The sequence below is a fragment of the Mus caroli genome, unplaced genomic scaffold, assembly GCF_978045245.1.
Source record: "Mus caroli unplaced genomic scaffold, Mus_caroli_1 scaffold_12, whole genome shotgun sequence".
Lineage (NCBI taxonomy): Eukaryota > Metazoa > Chordata > Mammalia > Rodentia > Muridae > Mus > Mus caroli.
The window spans coordinates 66190477-66214776 of record NW_028227267.1 but is presented as its reverse complement, the minus strand read 5'-3'; the positions used below and the strand labels follow the sequence as shown (position 1 = coordinate 66214776).

At 46.8% G+C, this 24300-nt stretch overlaps 1 protein-coding gene across 1 annotated transcript in view; it reads right to left on the bottom strand.

The window, feature by feature from the left end:
- The window catches only part of Bin3 (bridging integrator 3), a 38611-nt gene extending 24309 nt beyond the window's left edge, over positions 1–14302 (bottom strand). The window contains exon 1 of the mRNA XM_021181193.3: positions 14205–14302. Coding sequence (XP_021036852.1) covers positions 14205–14212 — 8 coding nt within the window. The 5' untranslated portion in view covers positions 14213–14302. The remainder of the gene's footprint in view (positions 1–14204) is intronic.
- Positions 14303–24300: the final 9998 nt, after the last annotated feature.

The window sequence follows — 24300 nt, the reverse complement described above, 5'->3', positions numbered from 1 at the left end:
CAAACACACCCTTTTAAATTTAGCTTCTGCAAGAGGAAAAACACACATGGGATTTGTCTTTTGGAGTCTGGCTTATTTTATTTAACATAATGATTTCCAGTTGCAACCATTTTTCCCCCTACAGATGTCATGATTTCATTTTTCTTTATGGCCGCAAAAACCCTCCCTGTGCCTATGCTCCACGTTCTCACTCCCCATCTATTTGCTGACAGAATCACAGGTTGAAAGCATGCCCTGGTTTTTGTGACTAGTACAGCTATTAACACGGATGTGCAGGTATTGCTCTGGTGCACTGACCCAAGAGGCCAGTGGCTGACTCATATGGTAGTTCTATTTTCAGTTTCCTGAGGAACCTCCACACTGATTTCCACAGTGGTGGTACAAGTTTACACTCCTACCAGCAGTGGATACAGGCTCCCCCCACCCCCCACTCACCAGCATTTAGTACTATTTATTCTTATGTAATATGCCAATAGTTTTCATCATTGACTTAAGAAAATATTATACATTTACTTGTTGTGTATGTGCATACATGTAATGCTATGTCAGCTCCTTCTACTGTGTGGGTCTCAGGGATGGAACTCGGGTTGTCAGGCATGGAGGTAGGAGCCTTTGCCCACTGAGCCATGCCATCAGTGTCTATTGTACTGTCTGTCTGTTTTCTGAGACAGGGTTTCTGTGTAGCTCTGGCTGTCCTGGAACTCACTCTGTAGATCAGGTTGGCCCCGAACTCAGAGATCCATCTGCCTCTGCCTCCTGAGTGCTAGGATTAAAGGCGTGCGCCACCACGCCATATAGTGTTTGAAGTCAGGGTTTCTCTGTTTTCCCAGGTATGACCCTCTTGCCTCATCCTGAGTCTGGGATTACAGGTTTGTCACATGCCTGGACAAAATTTCTTTTTGAATTTCAAATGTATTACTTTTTCATCTTCCAACATCCCAGTAAGTATGAAGTCTCTGTGAAATCTGAAGCCACCCTGATTTCTGCCCTTTTTATGTGGTCCATTTTTTTCATTTTCTTTTTGCAAGTCCAAAGGATGGTGGGTTTGCCATGGTCTGTTTTCAGCTGTTGGGCTGGCTTCTCACTGGGCAGCTGGCAATCTCTAAGATGTGATTGGCGTTGACTTCCCTCCATTGTCTGGTACCTGCCTCAATCTTGCTGATTCCTCTCGGTTTATGATTGCTCTGCTTTTCTACATTTGTGCATTTCTGCTATCAGGTTTTATTTAATGACTTTAGTCCCAGGGACATGGTTTTAATTCAGTGTGTTTTGCAAAAAGAAACCCAATTGTTAATAATAATGACAACTTATAAAACATGTGGCTACCACCACCACCTCAGTGCTGAGGCCAAATCCCAGGTTTTCTTCTGTATTTTCCCCACTAGCGTATTTTTAATCTCAGAGCTTGACTTTTTGACTTTCTTTTGTGGTGTTGTTTTGATTTTCCAGTTGGCTCATCTTTCTATGGACTGTAGCAGCTTAAAGTTTCTTCTCCCATTCCAGTCTCTTTCTTTCTAGTCTTTATGGACTGGTCTGACGCGTCTTCCTTGGAAGCCTCACATGTATGACTTGGGGACAAAAGAGAATTCTGAGGTGCATAGGATGTTGGTTAATCATGAAGAGCCATCTGACTAACATTTTTGTGGGGATCTTCTTGACATGTAGTTTTTTTTTTCTCCTGGGAAGGGAAGAGCCCACACGTCTCCTCACTGGGAATAAAGGCGACCCTGCTCAGCATTCTGGGAAGCTGGTGGGTGGAGCAGGGTGTGTGTGCCCATGTGTGCTGGCAGGCAGGGAGGGGCATGTCTTGGCACTTGGCTGTGGACATGCATTTCACCCTCCTGACTTTACTGTGGTCCTCTTTCCCTTGACTATGTTCAATCTCTCAGAGATGTTAGGGATTTGCTGGCCAGTGAATATAGAATTTTGCATCCCCTTTAAAAGAAAAAAAATATAAATAGATGTGAAAGTGAAAACTTAAGTATAAAAAAAGGCTTCAAAGATAAAAATTGGAAGTAAACAAATGGAACGGAAAATCGAGGATAACCTGCATCTTTCTTACTCATCTGCTTGCACACTTCTGTGTCTTTATTCCCTCTCCTGGCTGTTCGGTCTTTGTCTCTTCACGTGCCAGAGTCAGTATCATTTTCTCAAGGGAAAAGTAAATTCAGGTTTCTCCTCTCACAGAGTTAGCTGAATTAGTGTTCTACTACTTACAATTTAGAAATAAACAGTGTCTCCCTGCTAACCAAATCCCACATTTCTTTTGTAAATAAACTGTAAGACTCCAGTGCATAGTGCAAGATTTCTTGTAGAGTGGTTTATCTCATGCTCTTGGAGGGAGTGACAGTCACCATTCTGTCACTGATGTCCTTGTAGGAGACACATCATGAGCTCTGTTATCTTTGTTGGGTCTTTCACGATCAATCCGCCAGAAATTTCTGTCTTATCCATGTGGTCCAGTGACTCCTTCCTGTTTACCAAATGGATTCTCAAACAATTATCATTAATATTTAAAACTGATTTAGTCTCCTTACTGATGACTAGTTTTGGGTATAAACTGAAAATACTGTTGTATTATTTAATTGACGTAATTGCTCCTTTACCTTTATCATTTCTGATTCATTCGTTGTTACATCCAATTTTTACCCCTTTTTTTTTGTAGTGCCTGGGATTGAACCCAGGCTCACCAGGCAAGCATTCTACCAGCGAGTTTCGGTCCTCAGTTTCTCCTTTACTTTAAAAATTGAAAGGCGACTTCAGAAGTACTTTTGGTATACTTCAAACTCAGAGCTAGTCATTTTTCATTTGTTTTATTAAAAATGTCCAAAAATGCCTTTACAAATGGCAAATTAGACAGTATAATCTCAACTATGTCAGAGCTGAGTGGCATGGGGGGTTAAAACAAGACAAAGTGAGAAGACAGAGGCCTAAGCAAACAATAAAGATTAATTATGGTAGAAATGCTTTCAGTTTAGAAAAACAGGACCACAAGGCTACAGTTCCTTCTAACGGGGCTGGACAGCGTTTGTGCAAGTCGGTGTTCCTGAGGTGAAGTTTTCATTAGTTCTCGGAGTAAATCCACCTGTATGTGCCCCAGTATAGAGCTCTCTTAGGGAGGGGACCCTTCATCCTTCTGCTAGGGCACAGCAGAAACTTGGATGATGGCTCTTGGGGTTGCCCAGTGCCAGTTTAGGGTCTAGCTGTTTCCCCCTCCAGCAGGTGGGTGTGAGGGAAGTTCACTGTGGCTTGGATTTGCATCTTTCTCATGATGTTGAACATCTTCTCCCTTTCATGTGTTTATGGGTTACATGGGTACCACTGGAGAAACACACACTGGACTTTCTTTAGTCCTGTTGAGTTGTGAGAGGCCACTTTACACTCCGGTGTCAGATCCTCAATTTCATTCCATTAATCTACATGCCAGTTCACCCCATCTCTCTCCCTGTGGCTTTGGAGTGAGCTTTAAGACTGGGAAGTTGCTTAAGACTGATTTGATGATCCTGTGTCCCCTTTCTTTCCATATGGATTTTAGTGTTTGTTTTTCTTTTGTTTTTATTCTTATATCTTGTATTCACTTAGAATTTATTTAAAGTGTGTAGCTACAGAGTTGCTTTAACAGGAATTAAACTTGATCTTTTTTATAAAGCTAGGTGTGCTGGCACATACTTATAATTTATGATCCCAGAGCTGGAGACAGGCAGCCTACTTGGAGTCCCAGGCTGGTGAGATCCTACCTTAAAAGCAAGGCACACAAGGCACATAGCTCCTGGGGACAGCAGCTGAGGTTGTCCTGGCACTGTCAAAAAACACACACGTGAACATGAACTATACAATCTTTTTTTTTTTTTTTGGTGTATGTTTATGTGGGTTTTGTTGTTTTGTTGTTGTTGTTTAATGATAGGTTCTTACTCTGTAGCTTTCATTAGCCTGTAACTGATTCTATAATACAAGCTGACATTAAATTCACAGCAATCCTCTTGCCTCAGCCTCCTAAGTGCTGAAATTACAGGCATGCACCACCAGGCATGACTTAAAAAATATCTTTGAGAAAAATCATATATTGGTGTTAAATATTCCTACTGTTTCACAAATAAGTAAAAATTTTAACATCCAGTAAAATTAATCCCTTTTCATTGCATGACTTTCCAGGTAATATTTAGAACTATTTTTGTTTTATTATTCAAGATGAATCATCTGCTGTGTCCTCCCTCCACACTAAAGCCCTATAAATATATATTTAATATCATTAGAGATGCATCATACTTTAAGTGTGTGAAGATCCTACATCCACAGACACCTAAGTTTACACCTAGGGTGGTAATATTTCCATCTGCTCATTCAAGTCTTTTTCTTGTGTCCTTTAGTCATAAGACTTGATTTTTTTTAAAGATTTATTTATTATTATACATAAGTGTGGCTGTCCTCAGATGCACCAGAAGAGGGCGTCAAGATTTTACTATGGGTTGTTGTGAGCCACCATGTGGTTGGTGGGATTTGAACTCAGGACCTTCGGAAGAGCAGTCAGTGTCCTTACCCACTGAGCCATCTCTCCAGCCTTCCTCCTTTCTTTTTTAAATAGGGCCTCTAAATTTATTTTGTTTGCTATTAAGAGCCCAAAGTAATATTTAAATGTAAAATTTTTAGCTCTATATGTCTTAGGAATGTTCCATAGCAGTTATTAATTATTTTAATCCCATGAAATGGGATTCTTTTTCATTTTATCTTGCTGGATATATTTACCTTCTAATAGCCCCCACACTACCATACCTACATACTTAACCTTTAGAAATTCAACTGCAGAAGGGAGACTAATTAGGGTTTCCAAATAGATACAGGAAAATAATGATAAAATGTTCCTTGTCTTTACAAATACTTGAACCTATGCTTTCTTCTTATCTAGTTACTGGGTTAACTAGAAAGTCTTTTTTTTTTTTTTTTTTAAAGAATAAGATGGCTTAATCCGGGCGTGGTGGCACACTCCTTTAATCCTAGCACTTGGGAGGCAGAGGCAGGTGGATTTCTGAGTTTGAGGCCAGCCTGGTCTACAGAGTGAGTTCCAGGACAGCCAGGGCTATACAGATAAACCCTGTCTCAAACAAACAAACAAAGAATAAGATGGCTTTGCATTTTCTCTTTCACTAAGAAATATGAAGGGAATCACTGACTTCAGCCAGAAAAGCCTGCGAACAGGAAGGAAGTAGCTTTCTGTTCCTAGATTACTAAAAGACACAAAGACCGCATTTTTGGCAAGTCAATGTCTTGGCAGCACGCATCTGGGTGAGCCATTTACTCTCCCATGATGTAGCACTGTGATAAAGTGAGGAAACATATTTCCTAATATTGAACTATCCTATCATTACTGAAGCGTTCTGCTTGGTAAAAGGTGCAGGTTAATTGACTTCTATGTGTTTACATCTTGCTTTCCGATCATGATATGTAGCTTATCAGGGACAAAGACTGAATGCTTTTCTTCTTTGCAACCCTGGCAGGTACTGTTTTAGGTACAGTGCAACGTTGTCAGCCTTCCAGTAAATGTTTACTGCATCCTTACTAAGGGCCACCTTTTGTGACAAACAAAGAAAACCTGTGCCATGATGTCATGGACCTTTTCTGTCATCCACAGTGATGAATGATGAAGTGAATGAGCAAAAAGAATGTCCTGTTCCACACTCAGGTCCTGCAGAATACTATATTATACTATGATTTAGGATTCCTGAAAAATACACAAGCAAGCCCTTCCCCCACCCCTACCCTCACCCCCTCTTAGACAAAGGTATATAAAAAACAAAAAGGTAATAGCCTTTGGGTTCCTAATCTGATGTCTGATCAAAGTAAACTGACAAGGAATGCCAACAGCTGCAGATCAGATGTGGCCTCTGTCTGGAGAAGTTACCAGAGAAGTTATCATTTTTATGTGTATGAATACTATGCCTGTATGTATGTATATATGTGTAAAATGTGCCTGTAGAAACCCGAAGACAGTGTCAGATATCTGGAAGTCATGCTACAGATGGTGGTTAGGCATCATTCCAGTACTGGGAATTGAACTCAGTTCCTCTGCAAGAGCAGCAGTTGCTCTTAATGACTGAGCCATCTCTCCAGTCCCCAAGGCAATTTATGCTAAAGAGCTTTTGAGGCTACTATGAAGGGAGGCGAGTCTTTTGGGTTAATTTTTTATATAACCCTGTTGTGCCCAGGAAATAACTAAAAACCAGGGGCAGATGGGCTGCTCCTTGGCACTGATATGGGACATACTCTCAGTGGGCAGAGGGAGGTGGCAAGGAGGGGGACAAGAGGAAAGAAGCTGTTGGCTCGCCACATTTCGCCAGGCTCTCTGTTCTCCGTCCTTCCCAGTGGAAGTCAGGCTAGGAGAAGCTGCTACTCTGGGAGGTGGCAGCATGTGAGTTGTCTCTCCTGACCCGGCTTTTATCCTGCGCCCCCACCCCCAACCGGGGACTCGAGGGACAAGCAGTAGCCCAGAGAGAAAATAGGGTTTGCTACCCAGAAGCAATGTTCTGGAAGCAATCAAGAGGTTTATATTCCCTCTCTCAACCAGTGGGCACTTCTCAGTTCTGCTGGTCACTCTATAAACATAAGCACCAGAGGTCAGGGGAAGGGATATTTTGGTCTCAGTAACAAAATGGTGAAAACAGCCCTCAACCTCCAACATTCCTCACCTCAGAAAGAAAGAAAACAAAAAACAAGTTCCGTGTGTACAGAAGGGAAAGGATTCTATTTTTTTTTTTTTCACAATAAAGAAAAGTCAACAGGATGTTCTCCGAAGCTACAAATATACTCCTTTCAAACAGTAAATATCTCTATTAGCAGCATGATGGCAGTTGGCTAATTCTGTCTGTCTCAGTAAAACCTTCCAAAAAAGTTCCTGCTCTTGTGTAACATCTATTTACAAATCGGCTATTTGCATTCTCAATTTGCTAGGTTTCTCAATCTTTTGTTTCCTCACCCGCCCCTACTGCAGGGACAGAGATAAGAGGCTGACCCAGATGGTGGCTGGGTGGGGATCCCCTGAGTCACCCCAGCACATCACTCAAGTCCTGCCTTCTTGGGAGCATCCCCTGCACTCACATACACAATGGCTGGGAGTTCAAAGCTCTGTACGCCAGCTCTCGGCTTCACCTGCCTTCCCAAAATATGTTTCTGGTAAATAGGAATCTAGGTCTGTGGGTAGAGAGAACCCCAGAATGATTTAGGCTCCCCCTTTCTGTGTCTCTGGATATCTCCAGCTGGGCAAGAGACTCCCAGAGCTGGGGTGGGGGTGAGAGGGAAGGAGGTCTGAGCGGGGGGAGTGGGCGGTGGTTGATAGTGGCTGAAACCCTGGCTCCCCAGGGAGTGGTCTGGGCCTGAGTCACTGTCTCGGCAGGAGAGGAGAGGAAGGTGGGCGGGAGACAGCAGCTTCTCCAGCCTAGGACTGGCCCTGCCCCCATCCTCCAGTCACTGTCTTTGGAGTCCTGCCTGCTCTGGTCTAAGGCCCACAGGGCCTGCCACTTTGACAATCATACAAGTAGAAGCCCAAGGCCAGGGTCACAGCCAGGCAGGGTTTATAGAGTCATGCGGCCCTGCTGAACAGGTGCTCAGTGGATCCCTTTTCTAGCTGCTATGCTGAAGGCCAGAGAAAGGTCAGCCTGAGAAAGGGAAGGACAGACATCCTTAGAGGGTAATGACCAGGGCTGAAATCACTCATCTCAGTTACCTATGACCACTGCCTCCTGCCCTGGCTTGACATGAATTAAGTGCATCCTAAGCCAGAGAGCTTGGAACACGACCCCTGACCTGCCATTCATTTGAAGAGGGTGTGTGAATAATTAAAAATAAAAAGCATGACTCTGTGACTTGGCCACCTTGTATGTGGGACCAGGACAATCCACCGGCTCATCTGTGATCCCTCCTTCCCGCTGTCCCCCAAGCTGTCCTCTGAAAGGGAGACAAAGTGAACCACATGGTGTTAGGTCACGTAAATAAGGGTGCCGCTGAATGAAAGTGAGCATTTATTAAGCATCTACTATGGCCAGACTCTGTGTGAGATACTTCTGATATACCCTGTATTTCACAGGGATGGCACTGGGGGAGGTCAGGTGTCAGAACGCTGGGGTTCGGATCCTGGCTGTGCTCACCACCATCTGTGACATTCACACAAGTCCCCTCAACTTCCTCAGTCTCCTTACCTATAAAACAGGGTAAATGTCCTCTTAGCCTAGAGGCTGCTGAGGTGTTAAGGAAGTCTAATGCTTGAAACAGCTCCTGACATGCGCTAAGTTAGGTCTGGAGAGTTTTGCTGTGATGGTGGTGGCAGTGGTACTGTGATGAAGACCAAACTGAGGCCTAGAGGGAGAGCTGAAAAGTGATAGAAGTTACACAGGGAGGCAGGGGGTGGTGGTGGGGGGTGGACAGAAGACTTCTGTGCTGTTCTTGAAGCAAGTGGCTGTCCTATAGCAGACTGTACCACATCCAGGGCCAAGCTCCACCCCAGTTTACAACACAGAGGGGATTTCTCCCTAAACAGTGTGAGGATTTGTGCTAGCAGCTTGGAGGCTGGCAGGTGTTTAAAAGCCAGGAAAAGAGTAGATAGGAAATTCAAGGTGCTTGGTGATGACTTCTGAGAACCTTCTCGTGCTTGACAGATGGGTGACCGTCTACTCTCATCCTAATCCATCAGCAAGACCCGAAGACAGGAGAGGGTGGGTGTCCAACTTTACAGATGCTGCTGGAGCCCCAAGCCTGACTCCTGTCCCTTTTGTTATCCTAGGACTCACCTCCCTCCCTTCCTCCTCCCCACCCCCCAGAATTTCTCTGTGTAGTCCTGGCTGCCCTGGAACTTGCTCTGTAGACCAGGCTGGCCTCTAACTCACAGAGACACTCCCCCCCACCACACCCCCGCTTCTGCCTCCGGAGCACTGGGATTAAAGGCGTGTGCCATCACCATCGGTTGATTTCTTATTCTCCTCATATTTTCACTACACGTGTCCATAAGCAAACCCTAGAGTCATTTTCCTGGGTCTAGCCTTTACCTGAGCAGCACTGAGATACCAGCTTTCACACTCAGCACAATGTCACTGAGATATGGCTTTTACACTCAGCACAATGCACAATGTCACTGAGACACCAGCTTTCACACTCAGCACAATGTCACTGAGATACCAGCTTTCACACTCAGCTGTAGACTTCCGAGGCTCGCTCATGTCCACATGCAGACTTCTGTAGTCCAGGTTACCATCAAACTCATGATGCTCCTGCCTCAGTATTCCAAGTGTTGGGATTACAGGTACATGCCATTATGCCTAGCTACATAGCTCATTTAATATGTCACTTCTCTCTCTCTCTCTCTCTCTCTCTCTCTCTCTCTCTCTGTGTGTGTGTGTGTGTGTGTATGTGTGTGTGTGTGTGTGTGTATGTATCATAGCTGCTGGACATCCACAGTGACAAAGCTGGCTTTCTGGCATATGGTTCATCTGGGCTGCTATGGCTCCACTGTCTCAGATCCACAGAGCCCAATCTGCCCCTCCAGCCCTCAGCACCCCAGTGGGTTCCCATGTCTCCTCCCCTCTGATACTTCTTGCCCCTATGCTGGCTGTGAGATGACACTGGCCTGTTTGCCTGAAACCTGCCGTCTCTGCCTCTCTTTGGTATTGGGAATTGAACCTACAGCCTTTGCCATGCTAAGCAAGTGTTCTACCACTCACTGATTTACATCCCCAGCACCCACTCATTAATTTTAATTAATTAAAATATAATTAAAAATTGTATTTTTATCAACATATCTAAATCAGACAAATAAACATCATATTCACACTGCTGAAGTGACAAGTGCTAGTGTGTAGATTGAATATTTGAAAGCATACTCCTGCACAGTCAGTTTTCAAACTGCAATTCTTTTTGGGTACTGGGTTCTAACCCAGGTCATATAGATCAATTTAAATTGTGACATAATACATACATATATTATATACACATATGCATATATTATATATACATATTACATTATTTATATATGTAGATAATATAATATACATGTATTCTGAGACCCTGTCTCAAAAAACAAGGTGGGGGCCACCTGAGAAACAAGATTGACCTCTGGTGCATGCACACACACACACACACACACACACACAAATTGTAATAAAACTATTGGGAAGCTATCATCTAAGATGGCTTTCATGACTATATTCTTTCTCCTTTCAAAGCTTTGCAGGCCACAGCCACAATAATTTAAATCACTGCTTTTGCTATAGTACCTCTTTGCTTAAAAGCCCTTAATTTTCCAAAGGCCAGGCTCAATTTCAACTCCTCAGCAGGGCACTGACAACAGTACAAAAAGTGGCTCCAAAGCTGAGTGCCAAGGCCTAACCATAGAGCTTCTGCCTGGCCAGTATGTACTGTGCTGGCCTCCCTGCCGACTGGCCTCCCTGCCGACTGGCCGTACAGACCCCACCATGCACTCTTTCTAATCACTTTTCCCACATGCTTCTTTTCACCTGCATCTCATTCTCAGTTCTCCATGGAAACAGTAGGCACTTGCTAGGTCAAAGTTAAATTAAAATCTGCTTGGAATCATTCCTGACATCATCCTGACATGCATTTCCAGTACTTTCCAGGCACTTGCTAAAGGCAAGTGTTGACTCTTGCAGCCTTCCAAATGTCCCTTAGCATTCAGTACCTTTGTAATGTTTAACAGCATTTAATCAACAAATATCAGTTGAATATCATCTTTGTGTGTCACACCGTACAGCTCCATAAAAATCAGAACTGAAAAAGGCCATAAGGTGAAGACACCTAACTTACCAGATACCCTACCTGTGGGGTATCAGTTGTTCATCTTTCAAACACTGCACACTCTGAGGAATATCAATATTTAAGAAGATTGTGAGTGAGAGAAAGCCTAAATGTCAGAAAAGGGCACACAGTCTTCACGTGGACCAGCTGACTTCTGTGGCAGGGTATCTTCTGAGATTATCTAGTCCATGTTACAGAGGGAGAAAACAAGACCTGGGAAGGCTGACCAGCCACCCTGTGAGCAACAGAACATGGACTTGAGTGGAGTACTCGGTTTCCTAGTCCAACGTTATCTCTATTACCTTTAATTCTTTTCCTTCTCAAATGACACCTCAGCACCCCACCCCTGTCCTGTCATTTAAACCTCAGACTATGGAGGTACATGGATCCAGGGAAAGCTAGAATTCTTTGAGACAGTGGAGATTAAAGTCACTGTTCTTCTTTGTTTTTGATACAAGGTTTCACTGTGTATCTCTGATTGGTCTGGAAGTTACTTTGTAGACCAGTTTGGCCTTGATCCCCCGTGCTAGAATTAAAGGTGTGTGCCACCATACCCAGCAATTACCTAACGCTAGTTGTAGTTCATTTTCACAACATACTGCACTGAATACACGGTTATGCAGAAACAGGTGGAGCAGGGATGAGGACAAAGTGGGGAGCATTTGATTTGGGGCCAAGAGGTGGACTAGTGCTCTGAGAGGCAAATATCCAATGCTTCCTTCCAAATCGGGCAGACCACTGAGTTGCCTCGCTGGAAGGCTAATGGGTAGGTGGGTGGCTGGTAGTGCAGGTACTCACTAAATAAACAGGGGTTATGCAGGCTGCCTGCACAGTGAAAGAAACAAACAAAGACCTCTTACTCTTCCTGCAAAGTCCACAGTGTGCAAAGGGCATCAATATTGGACATTTCTCACTGTGACATTTTGAAAGGACAGCCTAGTCCAGAACAATGGATACCCTTTGGGCACAACGGACCACGGCAGCCTCAGGCCTTATTTAACTAGGCTTGGCCTAGTCCATGTACTTGGTGAACTTGACCTTGGGCATCAGCCTCCCATGATGGCTCTACGTCACTCTGGTCTCTTCCCCTAGTGAAAATTCCAATCTCAGATGAATGGATGGATTCATTCTGGGAGCAGGAAAACCACGCTGCGAGTGAGTCAGAGGACCCAACTCTCATTCCCCTGCCAGCCATTGAGCTAGGAACTGAGTGCGATTGTGTGCCCAGGCACGGGCGTTGGTCCCCTCTCTGGGAGAGAGGGTCAGGGTCCACACAAGAGATGACGTAGAAGCCCTTGAAGCAGGAAGAGAAAAGGATCTCTTCCTTCAGGGACAAAGCCATGCTTTTGGTTGTGACCCTCCGTCCAAAGAGGCACTAAGATGTGCTTGTACTGGCCAAGTAGTTCATGACAACCTCAGCCCTGTTAGTGGCTGCCAATTCCAAGTCTCTCCAACCTGATGGGCTTTGTTGGAAAATGGTTTGAAAAAAAAATGCTAGTTTTCAAGGAGGAGGAAGAGGAGGAGGAGAAGGAAGAAGAGGAAGAAGAAGAAGAGGAGGAGGAGGAGAAGGAAGAAGAGGAGGAAGAAGAAGAGGAGGAGGAGAAGGAAGAAGAGGAGGAAGAGGAGGAGGAGAAGGAAGAAGAGGAAGAGGAGGAGGAGAAGGAAGAAGAGGAAGAGGAAGAGGAGGAGGAGAAGGAAGAAGAGGAGGAAGAAGAGGAGGAGGGAGGGGAATCTTTCTGAAAGACAGATGGAAACAACTTGCCTCAGCCCATCCAGAGAACCGACACCTCTAGTGGCCTCTGTTCCACCTATTTTTTTTTTTTTTTTAAATAGAAATGTCAGTCTACACAGAAAGCACCTATACTTTCTCATTTTTATTTTAAAAAATTAGGCAAGAGAGATTCAAAGATTCAAGGTGCATAAACCAAGATGACTTCTAGCATCATGAAGCTGGAGGTACACAGACTGATGCTTAAAAGAAATGACTCTGCTTTAGGAGATTTCCCTTTAGCAAGGGGAACTGAGGAAGTGCCCCTGGACCTGTCACTAGCTAAGCTGTAACAAGATGGGGAAGTTAGCTTTTAGGGGTTCCAGCTTTCTGTGGGCCTCTTGGAGGAAGAGGTTAAGGGGAAATGAGTATCTCCTGCTGAGGCTTATTAGAGCTTCTCGGGGATGGGGGGGAGGGTGGGGGTGGGGAGGTCCGTTCCCTGCTTCTCCAGCTGTCTGACATTTGTCCACCAATTAACCTCAGTCTGAGAAGCAGGTGGAGGAAGGGGCAGAAGTGGTTTACACTGTACATTAGAAAGCTATCCTTGACATTGACTGACATTAGCTGCTTGTGGCTAAAGCTTGGTCTCCACTGGTGGTCAAGTGTGAAAGCCTTCTCAGAGGGTGTCTAGCTAATTTCATTCATTCATAGCTGATTATCATGCACTTATTTTGCATAACAGACTGGGCTCTGAGCAAGTCCAGCCCCCTACATTAATGCACCATGGGATCTAAAGAGGGCTGATTAATCTCATACTTCTTTGGAGGCCAATTTATTCATACAAATGCATTGTAAACAGTTAGGAGTTTGTGAGAGTGGGGACCATGGGCACACAGGCTCTTGGGCCTAATGGTAAAGACACTGACTGCCTTTAAAGAAGCCCTAGGAAGACAGAAAATTTATGACTTTTCATCTGCACGTAAAAACAAAAACCCCATAGCAACAATTAAGGACCAGCTTTTGGGGAAAGAGGACCTTCCACAATAGGCTAATCACAAACAGGAAGTATCCACTGTGAGCTCCCCACCACCTGCAGCTGTGACATTCCAGCTCTATGGCTCCTTGGTTTGACGATCCCCATAAAGTTTAAGCTATGTCTATCTTAGAGAGAGGGCAGTGGGGTCACAGCCCTGGAAAGATTCAAACAATCCAATCACACATTAAATGTGTGTGTGTGTGGTGTAATTCTGATCCTTTCCATGTGAGAATCAACTTTTACATTTTTAAAATGAATTTCGTTTTTTGAGGCACTGTTAGGTGATGCTATTCCAGTTGTCTGAAAGCAGCTGGATTTTGGTCACAGGAACTGTGCCTAGTCTGCCTCAGTGAGCAACACAGCTCCGGAGCCGATAAGCGCGGTGTACAGATACCCACGGGAGCGAAGGAGGACACTGACTCCACCTCAATGGATAGCTGAGAGAAGAGGGAAGAGGGACTCCTTACGCCAAGGAGCTGAAAGGAAATGCGATGGGAGAAAAGGCAGGCAACAGGGATCAGACGCGGGTCCCAGGCTAAGGGATCCTCCTCGGGAGTCTGGCCGAGAGATGGAGCCTCCGGGAGAGCACCGAGGAGGCTCCCGGAACCGCTTAGGAGCAGGGCTGTCGGGCCTCCCTGGCTCCAGCCGACGCCACCGGGCCTCACTCACCAGCTCATGGTCCTAAACCCACGCCGACTGCCGGGGGTCCTCGGTAGAAAAGTAGGTTCTCCAGGATCACTTCCGGATTCGGCCAGTCTCCAGGAAGTGATGCGGGGCACGCCCCCTTTTGCCCGGAAGAGGCGGGAGGTAGGCGGGCCCACGCGTTAACACTTTGTTCTCTTGTGTTTGAGGCGGAGTTTTCTTGCGGGACGTGGTTGCGCTCCGGCCCTGCTCTAAGGCTCTGTGCGTAGAACCCATTACGGCCTCGCCACTGTAGTTTCTGTCTGATATGGGGTTTGTAACTCGGAGACACAAGCGGCGACTGTCGTGGGGAAGGAGCTAGAGGAGACACAGTAGACGGGAAGCTTGCGCTTTGCTCTACACACTATTGAAAATGTTGCAAGTCTCACCTACATCACCTGTTACAACAAGGGTCCCCTCCCCCCTCTTCAAGAAGGTTCGGGGTTCAAATGGAAACAGAGTTAAGTGCTTTTCAGGGTGGACTAGTCTGTGAAGCTACTCAATGAGGGAAGACTCAGAGAGCCCGGTGTGATGACAGACAGGTATCTGCAATCCCCGAATTCTGGAGGTTGAGGCAGGGAGAGGTCATGAGTTCGAGGCTAATGTTGACAACATGGCCCATCTGGGCTTCACAATCAATCCAGTCTTAAGAGAAAACAATACACCAAAGCCTAGCAAACAAAACAACAGCAACAACAGGAGTAGAATGCCACAGCAATGTTAGGAAAAATCCTAACAAGTTGCTGGACAGGCTGTTAGGGGCCCCTGGAGCTGTGCATGGGGTTTTAGAAGAATAAGATCTAAGGAAACAGCTTGCATTGGGCCTCAGAATTCAGAGCCCCAGTGTACCACAAACTACCTAGAGTTCTATGCTGAACTGAGTTTCTCTGCCCAAGTTCCTGCTTTAGAAGCCAGAAACTCAAGCAGAGAGAACCATTCCAATCCTCTCTCCTGACCTCTCTAGGTCAGGAGAGGTCGCTTTCTTCAAATGGACCTGGAGGGGTGTAGGCACAGCCTGGGGAGCAGCTAAATCCCTATGACCTAGAGCAGAGGTATATACAACGTGTCCCAAATTCCCAGGGCTCAGAGGCTCAGAGGAGGAGGAACAAGGGATGGCTTTTAGTTTTAAAAAGGCTTTCCAATAGGAGGTGGCTCCCTCAAGACATGTCACAGACCATCGCCATGCTATTTCTTCAGGAAATAAGTAAGCAGGAGCAAAGGAGTGGTCTTGAAGAGAATAGAAGACCCAGAATCCTTGACGAACAGCTGAGACAGAGAGCGTGGGTCAGGAGAGTCTTGCAGGTTTGTATGGGGTGAGATGAATGGAAACAGTCAGTGCGTGATTGTGAGTCTCTTGGTGTTCCAGCACCTGTGGATGGCTCTGCCCCATTTCCTCTGCCCCATACTCAGCCTCTCTCAGACATCATCTGTGGTGATCAATAGTTTCAAAAGTTTTAGCCTAGGACTGTGTATATCGAGAGAAGTCTGTTTGGGGGCTGTTGGTTGGAGTAGCTGACACATTTTGCAGGACAAGAATGGATGAGATCTGGACCAAGAGAAGAACTCAGGGCTCTAGTCCTGTCTTTGACAGCATGATCAATTTCACAAAAGTCATGTCCCTTCTCTGGGCCTTGACTCCCCATCTATCAGAAGTGGGGATGGATAATACTGCTGATGAATCCCCCCTCAGTCAATTTCCAAGTGCACTGTTATATTAGTTCTCAACCTCCCTAGAGCTTCGACCCTTTAATATAGTTCCTCACATTGTGGTGGACCCCAGCCATAAAATTATCTTTGTTGCTATTTTAAAACTGTAATTTTGCTACTGTTATGAATTGTAATGTGAATGTCTGATGTGCAGGACCTGTAAACGGGTCACAACCCATCATAGCTTGAGAACCACTGATCTAGAGGCTCTTGGGAAATGGGACAGAGAAGAAAGACCTTGGAACAGAAAGGCAAGCCCAGAGAAACGAGCAGGTCTGAGCAATTGTTGATGTCTGAGGGTGAAGCTAAATCTGAATCTTCAGGGAGAACTGAGGCCTAACTGGGGCTGTTTGTTTATTGCCCACCTCAGACTTTAACATAATCAGCAAGGTCTTCTAGGATACTGGGGAGAATGCTGGCTTCTTAGGGTTTATCTGGGAAGTGTCTGGAGGTCTCTGAGCTTAGCATAGCCTTTCTTTCTTTCAGCAAATAGGGCCTTAGGTTTAGGGTGGACAGTCAGGCTTCTTCCTGTTGTGTATACCTTGAAGCTTCTCTCTGTGAACTTCCCTGTGAGGTAGCATGTACGCATCTAGCATACATGGTCTGCAGGAGTGGAAGCTATGTCTTGCCTTTCTATAACCAAAGGGCAGTACAATGTGGGTTGATCCTGCCTCTTTGGGGATGGAAAGGAGCAGGGTCAGTTTAGAAGTAGAAGCTGGGAGTTGGAAGGGCTTCAGGTAGAGGTGATGCTCCCAACTGCAAGCCTAGTTAGTAACCATTGCTTCTTCCCCAGATGGCAGATGGCAGAGGTCTATATGATGAACAAAGCTATTGAAGAACTGATCTACTGTTCCCCTGACCTCTTCCCCAGAGTCTTTAACTCAGAAACGTATGCACAAATGCTCCCCATGGGGCCTTATCTCAGAATATGTTACATCTTGCTTTGTCCCAGCCTTTCCCATATGAAGTTTAGGGCTGGCTAACTCTTTCAGGAAGCCTCAAGAGGCTCCTGAAATAGACCAAGATTCAGACCTTCAATGTTCTCCATGGATTCCTCGTCTTGCTTCACCATGCTTTTCACTTGCTTAGAAGGGTACCACTAAATCAGGGTTCCCTGAGAACTCAAGAGCCAAGGGCATGGAATGGCAAGAAAAGGTAGCAGAAGACAAAGGTGCCAGAGTAAAAATTTGTGGAGGATGGGAAGCCCACATTGACTACTTAAAAGTCAGGGTGAAGGGTCATATCTGAAGCCAGGCTGACAAGCAACAATATGGACTAGGAATACCCACTAGGCCTTGGCTCTGCTTCCAAGGGGTTGAGAGCTACTTATTTCTTCCAATGGGCTTTATCTTCCTTGACCACAATGTAAAGACTCCAGTCTAAATCAGGTTTGACAAATGAGTATCACTCCATATGCCAATTTTGACTGTTTATTATTAGCTGCCTTGAATACTATATTGAGGATTCTGGGGACTCACTCTGTGAGTCTGGTGAAGACATACTGTGATGGATTAGTAATGTCTGCTATGAATGAGCAAAGGGGTTAAGATGGTATGTGTGCTGTCTTATTTTGTTATTTTGACAAATAGTTAATAATCAACTATGCAAGCCATGCCATATATTATTCTAGGTGACCAATATATAACAATGCTGTGAGGTAGGTGATGCTGTCACTGTTGTCATCTTACAGGTATGAAGCACAGCCATGGAGTGATGAAGGAGAATTCCAACCTGGGCATCCTAGCTAGCTCTGTTTCTGCTTCTTTAACCACTTGAGCATACCACCTCTCCTTAATGAATTCCAAAGTTCTTACCACCTCTGACTGTCTTTAGCTCTGTCAAGGTACAATGGGCTCTCAGACTTGCATTTGGAGCCAGAAGGAGCGTCAGTACTGAAGGGCGAGCCCCTAACAAAGACCACTTTAATATGCTTCCTGCCCTTTGGCAAGCTGGCACCAGCAGATGGCAGCACCTGGTAGGGTGAGAGCAAAGGGCACCTCCTGACTCAGCCTGGAAGACCTTCAGGGAGCCCATAACCCAGATGTCAAGGGAAGCCAGGGCAAACAAGAGTGCAGAGGAAGTTTAGCCAGGGTACCAAGGAGTAGGGCTGCAGACTTTAGATCTGCAGGAAGCCCCCCCCCCCAGCCAATGCTTTGATTCCACCCAGCAGTGGGAGCCTCTCAGCTTGCATTTCATGGTGCTTTGCTGTGGGCTCCCCCCCCCCCTTCCTCCACTCTGGAAGAATGACTAAGTTTAAGGACTAAAAAAAAAGTGTTTTGATTACACTGCCTTTTCACCAACTGGGAGCATTAGTCACCCAGGATTGCTGCAGATAACGGGGAAGGCGAGCAGCGTCCCCCTCCTCCCCCTCCTTCTCTCCAATTAGCTCACAGGCCTAGGGAAGAGATGAGTGAGTGAGTGAGAGAGAGGAAAGAGAGAGGGAGAGGGGGAGGGGAGGAGAAGGGGAGGGGAAGAGACGGGAGGAGAGGAGAGAGGAGAGAGAGGAGAGAGAGGACAGAGAGAGAGGGAGAGAGAGAGAGAGAGAGAGAGAGAGAGAGAGAGAGAGAGAGAGAGAGAGAGAGAGAGAGAGAGAGAGAGATCAGGAGCAAAACAATCGCTTCTGGATGATCCCCAGGCACTGGGGTGAGAGGTGCCAGATGAAAGCAGGGGAGACCCCTGAGGTAGGGCTCAACCTACAGCTGTAGGTTCTCATTGTACACAACTATCTGGAGGGTATTAAACCATGGCCAGCTGGCCCTGAGAGGCCTACTTCCCCAGGTAGGTCCAGTGTATATTGGGAATGGAAGCTGGAGGTAAACCAATAAAGACAGGACTTCTGAGGTGGGGCCCCTGGTGGGAATGCTGTTAAGGTGACACACAGTAAGACTAACTGTCCCTGGGTGGGGCCCTGAGGCCTTCATCCGGAGCTGGAATTTGCTGTTGGAAGAGGCAGCACTCACATACTATTCTCTGGGCCAGCAGCAAGCCCCCCCCCCCCAAGGAGCAGTATCTACTGTGTTTGGCTGATTTTACCTGAACTTTTTTCTGCCCCTGCCTTGTTGCTGAGAAGCTACAGGGCTAGGACATTCTCCTGCTCTGGCCTATTGGTCCAGGGGAGAAGCTTTGGGCCTTGTGGTAAGGGCTGACTTTGGGAATGTAGCCCATTTCTCCCATTCTGAAAAGAAGTGGTTCTGAATGGCCGTTCACATAGTAGGGCCGTGGACACTTGTGTGAAGAATTTTAAACACTTGGCTACACACCATTTTAAATGCTAAAAATACTGGAAAAGGCAGAAACAGGGCGTTCATTCAACTTCCCCCAGGAGCAGGGTTTCCGTTACACAGTCATTGCAAATACGGATTCGGTTTTGGACGTTTAACATCCACAAGTGTTAGGTATTCTCTGGCCTCCAGAACTTACAAGGCACTGCTTTGGAATGAATAGGGTTGAAAGAGACAGAAGCAGGTTTTCTTAGAACAGTGATTCTCAACCGTTCTAAGGCTGCGACCATTTTATATAATTCCTCATGTTCCAGTGACCACCACCCTGCCCCCCAGCCATAAAATTATCTTTGCTGCTACTTTATAACTGTAGTTTTGCTACTGTTATGTTTATTACTGTTATGTAAATATCTGATATGTGAGATACCTGATGTGCGGCCCCTGTGAAAGGGTTGTTTGACCTGCAGAGGCGTCAGGACCCACTGGTTGAGAACCACTGTGTTACCAGGCAGTGTCTAGGAATCTCTCCTGGTTTTGCTTTTCCGAGTGTCTTTAGACTGGTATATGGAAGCTTTGCACCCTTGCTGTGCCTTCTACAGTTCCCAATAACCATAATTACCATTGGGGAGTCTTGGTAGCAGCAGGCAACCAAGTCATTCTCTATATATTAGATAATATACTTTGCATAGCGGTTCAGCAATGCGTTTCTTCTATTCCCTTTTTATAAAGATGGGGGAACTGAGATTAAATTGGTTATCTAAGGCTATAGACTTGACCAAGAGGATATGCACTGACTAAGTTACCTTGGGTTACAAAAGAAATAGCCAATGGCATTGATGGAAGATTCCCTCTCAAACACTGAGCCTTGCTAGTGTCCTGATGGAGGTGGGCTGACAAGGTAAAGTCCCTCTTGCTTGGTGGCTGTACCTCCCATTGGCCAGCTTGAAGATGGAGTTCCCTGATATCAGAAGACAGCTCGTGTTTTGAGCTGATAATGGTGGAGTGGATTAGTTCTGAGACTTCTGTCCCTGACTAGGGCCCCGTTCCCCCTCAGATGAAGCCATTGGATGTTCCGGGTGAGCCCAACTCCCAGAGGCGTGTAGATTTCCTAGGGAATCCTTGCAGGTCCCCCCACCCCACCCTCCGTGGCAAGCTGATCAGGGTGTGGGCAGGACTGGCCTAACTTGACCTTGCTGCAGGCCTGGCTGCCCCATGTCTGCCTGCTGTTGCTGTGGACGAGACAGCCCCCAGACACTGGCAGGACAGGTGGCAATTATCCCCGGACACTGATTACACCACAGGGCCAACAGGGCCTCAAATAGCGCAGCAACCCAGCCTGGTGCTGGGAGTGGGAGGGAGGAGAGGGGTCTTGCTAGAGAGGAAGGGGCAGGGTGTAGGTGTGTCGGGAAAGGCTGTGGAGGTAGGGACGAATGTCATCTCAGGGCCTCGGTGTTTTGGGTGGTCTAGAACTATCAGAGAAAGGGACAAGGTTTCAATGAAGCAGGCTGGCTCTGAGTAACTGGACAGGGCTACTCAGTCTGATCAAAATGGAAAAGTTGTGCCTTGGATGAAGGACACGTGGAAAAGGGCGCAGTCCTCTAAATCAGTGGCCAGTAATACCACTGAGTCAGGCCGGATGTGACCCCCTAGACCCGTACCAATCTTCCCCATGGAAGAGATGTAGCTTGGAGGGAGAGAGTCCAAGCTAGGATGAGGAGGGAGCTGTGGACTCCGAGTCCTCCACTTTGGGAGGACCAGTCCAAGATGCTCCAGTCTTCAAGCAGTCCTCTCTCTCAGTCTCAGCCACTCGTGGTCTTGTGTGGGACTGCAACTGCCCAGCTCCAAGACACCTTTCTCAGCATTCCTTTAGACTGAGGCAAACGCCACTAAGCTACAGGCATCAGGGATGCCAGGGGATGGGGTGGTGGCTGGGGCCACAGCATGTTGGATAGAGCATCTTGTAGGAGGGTGCTTAAGGCAGGGAGGCCTGGCATGTCACCCCTCCATTTTTATTTGTTCTACCCTCTGCAAAACGTGCCTGTCCCTGTCCTTATACCTCAGTTTCCCTAATCTGGCAGAGAGGACTGAAATTCTGCCCACTTGCACCTCTACATCGAGTACAGGGGACTCGGGAGAGCCCAGTGAGGTTCAGGCCTTGGAGGCAATTAGGTGACGCTAGTGAGGTTCCTTTGGGGACCCTTCCTGAAGCTGGCTTCTTTTGAGACCTGCTTCTTGATGAACAACATGGATTTCTAGCATGGCGGTACACAGGAGATGCTAGGACAGACAAAAAAATGAAAAAGAGAAGCCCCTTCATGATACAACCCCCCCCCCCACTTCTCCCGACATAAGCACAGATTCCTACACATCAACCCCTCTAGTTAGAAGAGCCTGCATCTGTATCAGTTTCCTGGCCTATATTCCAAGGGAGGGCCTCAACCGTTGGACCCCATGACCTCAAACCAGTTGCAGACAACCAGGCCAGGGGCTGTCTTTATACTCGGCAAGCTGGAGACCAGGCAGGACTGACTCTGGTCCCTCAAACCATTTCAAGGGTAGCAGAGACCCATGGAGACTGGTGGCTGTATTCTTTCCCTTCTACCCCCCAGGACTCTACCTAACAGGTGCACCTCCTCAAGTACTACCCGTAAGTTTGGGAGACCAAGGCCAAAGCAGGAGGCTGTCGGTGGCTCCAAACCACCTCTCCTTGCAGCCCTGCTAATCCAAATAAGATAGGGAAAAGGCAGTGGGAGGAAATGATAGTTTCATGGTTATTTTCAGAAAGGAAAGAAAAAAAATGCAAACAGGAGCACACCCTGCATTTTGGTACAAAATCTAGGAGTCTCGTGGAAAAGAACCCACAGTTCTTCCTTCCTCTTGTCCCTCTCACCAGATGCTGGGGAGAGGTGGCTGGGTTGTGGGGGCTTTAGGCTGCTTCCCCCCCCCCCATTCAAAAAAGGGAGGTGAGGGGCTGCAGTAGACAGGTATGGGGAAAGCCTATAAGGGATGTCAGAGAAAGAGGCATGTTTGTTTGGGGGGCCTCCAGGGGCCCACCCTTTTGGGGGGTGGAGGAAGCCAGCCCAGGTTCTGGAGCTGAGGCTTGTGAGAGCACAGTGGCAGAGGTGGGATTGGTGGGTTGGGAGGGTGTGTCTTGGAGGCACAGTGCAGAGAGAGAGGAGAGAGGGGGAGGAAAAACGGGAGCTGCTGAGTGCATGTGTGTGCAGGGTGTGAGCAAAGATGGGGGCTGCTGCGTAAGCCTGAGATTCACGCAGAGGGCATTGCCGAGGGCCTTGCCATCTCCAAGGCTCTGTGTGAACAGACGGCAGAGCCTAGTCCCTTGTCCCCAAAAGGGATTTGGGCTTTTCTGTCTAATCTGTGTGTGTTCCCTAGTCAGGCCAGGGCTGTGTGGAGAAGGAAGTAGGGCCCAGGATCTGTGGGAGCTTTGTTTGAAGGATTGTTTGGTGGGTGTCACACTTGCTGAGATTCCTACAGGGATCCTGAGAATAGGATGTGAATGGAAAGGAGGGGTTTGCAGCATGGATAAGAAAGATGCGTTGAAGCCTGGTGTAGTGGTGCACACCATTAATTCCAGCACTCAGGAGGAACAGGCAGGCAGATCTTAGAGTTCGAGGCTAGCCTGGTCTACAGAATAAGTTTCAGGACAGCCGGGCATACACAAAGAAACCCTGTATCAAACTAAACGAAATGAAACAAAAGAAAACAAAAACAAACAAAAAAAGATGCATTGAACTAGGACTCTTAAGTGATGATGGATAAAGTATTCTTAGAGCAAGAGGGAAGGATGCCCAAACCGAAATTAGCAAGCATATGAGAGTGGCAAGAAGGTCCTGGGAACTAAACTGACCCCGTGTCCTGCCCCGAGGCAAAAGTACTATTATCCCCATTTTATAGATGTGTCATCCGAGGCTGAGGTTTATGGCTAGCTCCAAGTTTCCATGACTTGTCAAAGAAAGAGGTGAGTGAGGAGACTGAGGGAGAACAAATTCAGGTGTGTTGTCAAGTGGTCTGAATGGTGAAAGCTGCCGTTCCAGGAAAAACCAAATGAGGCTGACTGTCAGGAAGAGACTCTGGTCCTGGGAGGCTCCCAAGCTTAGAAGCAGAAGACACAGAAGGTGGAAGCCTGCTGAACCAGCCCAACCCTGGGACCTGGGAGGGCTGGGAGGAGAAGGAGGTAATGACTCAACCTGTCCGACACTGGCTTGACCTAGGGATGTTGAGTAACCCAGCAGACGCCACAGTATGGATGGAATAAATGGCTGATGCTGGAGATAAGGGCATGAGGGTGTGCCAGCAGGGAGGGACCACTGGCTTCTGGCAGCCGCCTCTGGGAGGAGCACACTTGGACTTTGGGGATGAGAAGTATTGAGGTTCTCAGACCTTTGCGAGAGGCAGTCTTTGGTGGTTGGTTGGGGGTTAACAACGAACTCAGAGGGCTTTCAGCAGTAGGGAGCAAACAGTGGCTCTGAGATAGAGGTGAGCCTTCCAGATCCCTGCTGCGTCATCAGAGTAGAAGTTGCTTTTGGGGCCCTTCTGAGGCAAATCTGAACAGGGCATTATTAAGCATTTCTCACCTGGGTTTGAATGTGACCACAGGTTAGGGATTATAACTCCATGTCAGTTTCTATATATTTTCAAGAAAATATAAGTGAAAAGGGGGGTTATAAACACATTCCAAGAAGCAAGTACAGACTAGAACACTGCCTTAGGCCCAAAGGATCCAAAGTCAGGTAGCTGTATGCCAGAACTCAAAGCCCCAGGAAGCCAGGGAAGCCCTCAAGCCATTCACAGAGGGCAGAGTGGTGTTTCAGAGCAGAGGGAAGAGGGGTATTGAGTTTGAGCCTTGCCTAATGTTTCTGAGCCCAAGTTTAGCCCTAGATGTGAGATAGAAAGGGGGGCCTTGTGTATGGTGTGAACATCCTAGGACTTGCAGGTCAGTTGACGGGTCAATTGTTATGGTAGCTTTTCCGATGAGGCCTTCAAGACCCAGAGGACTGTGACTCTGCAAATGTCATATATCTTTGCCCCAGTGTCTGAGCCAGGAGGAGAAGCCAGGTTTCCTAGCTCCCGAGGCAGTGGAGCTCAGAGGTGCAGGCCTGTTACACGAAACACCTTCTCATTGGATGGAAATTTCGGTG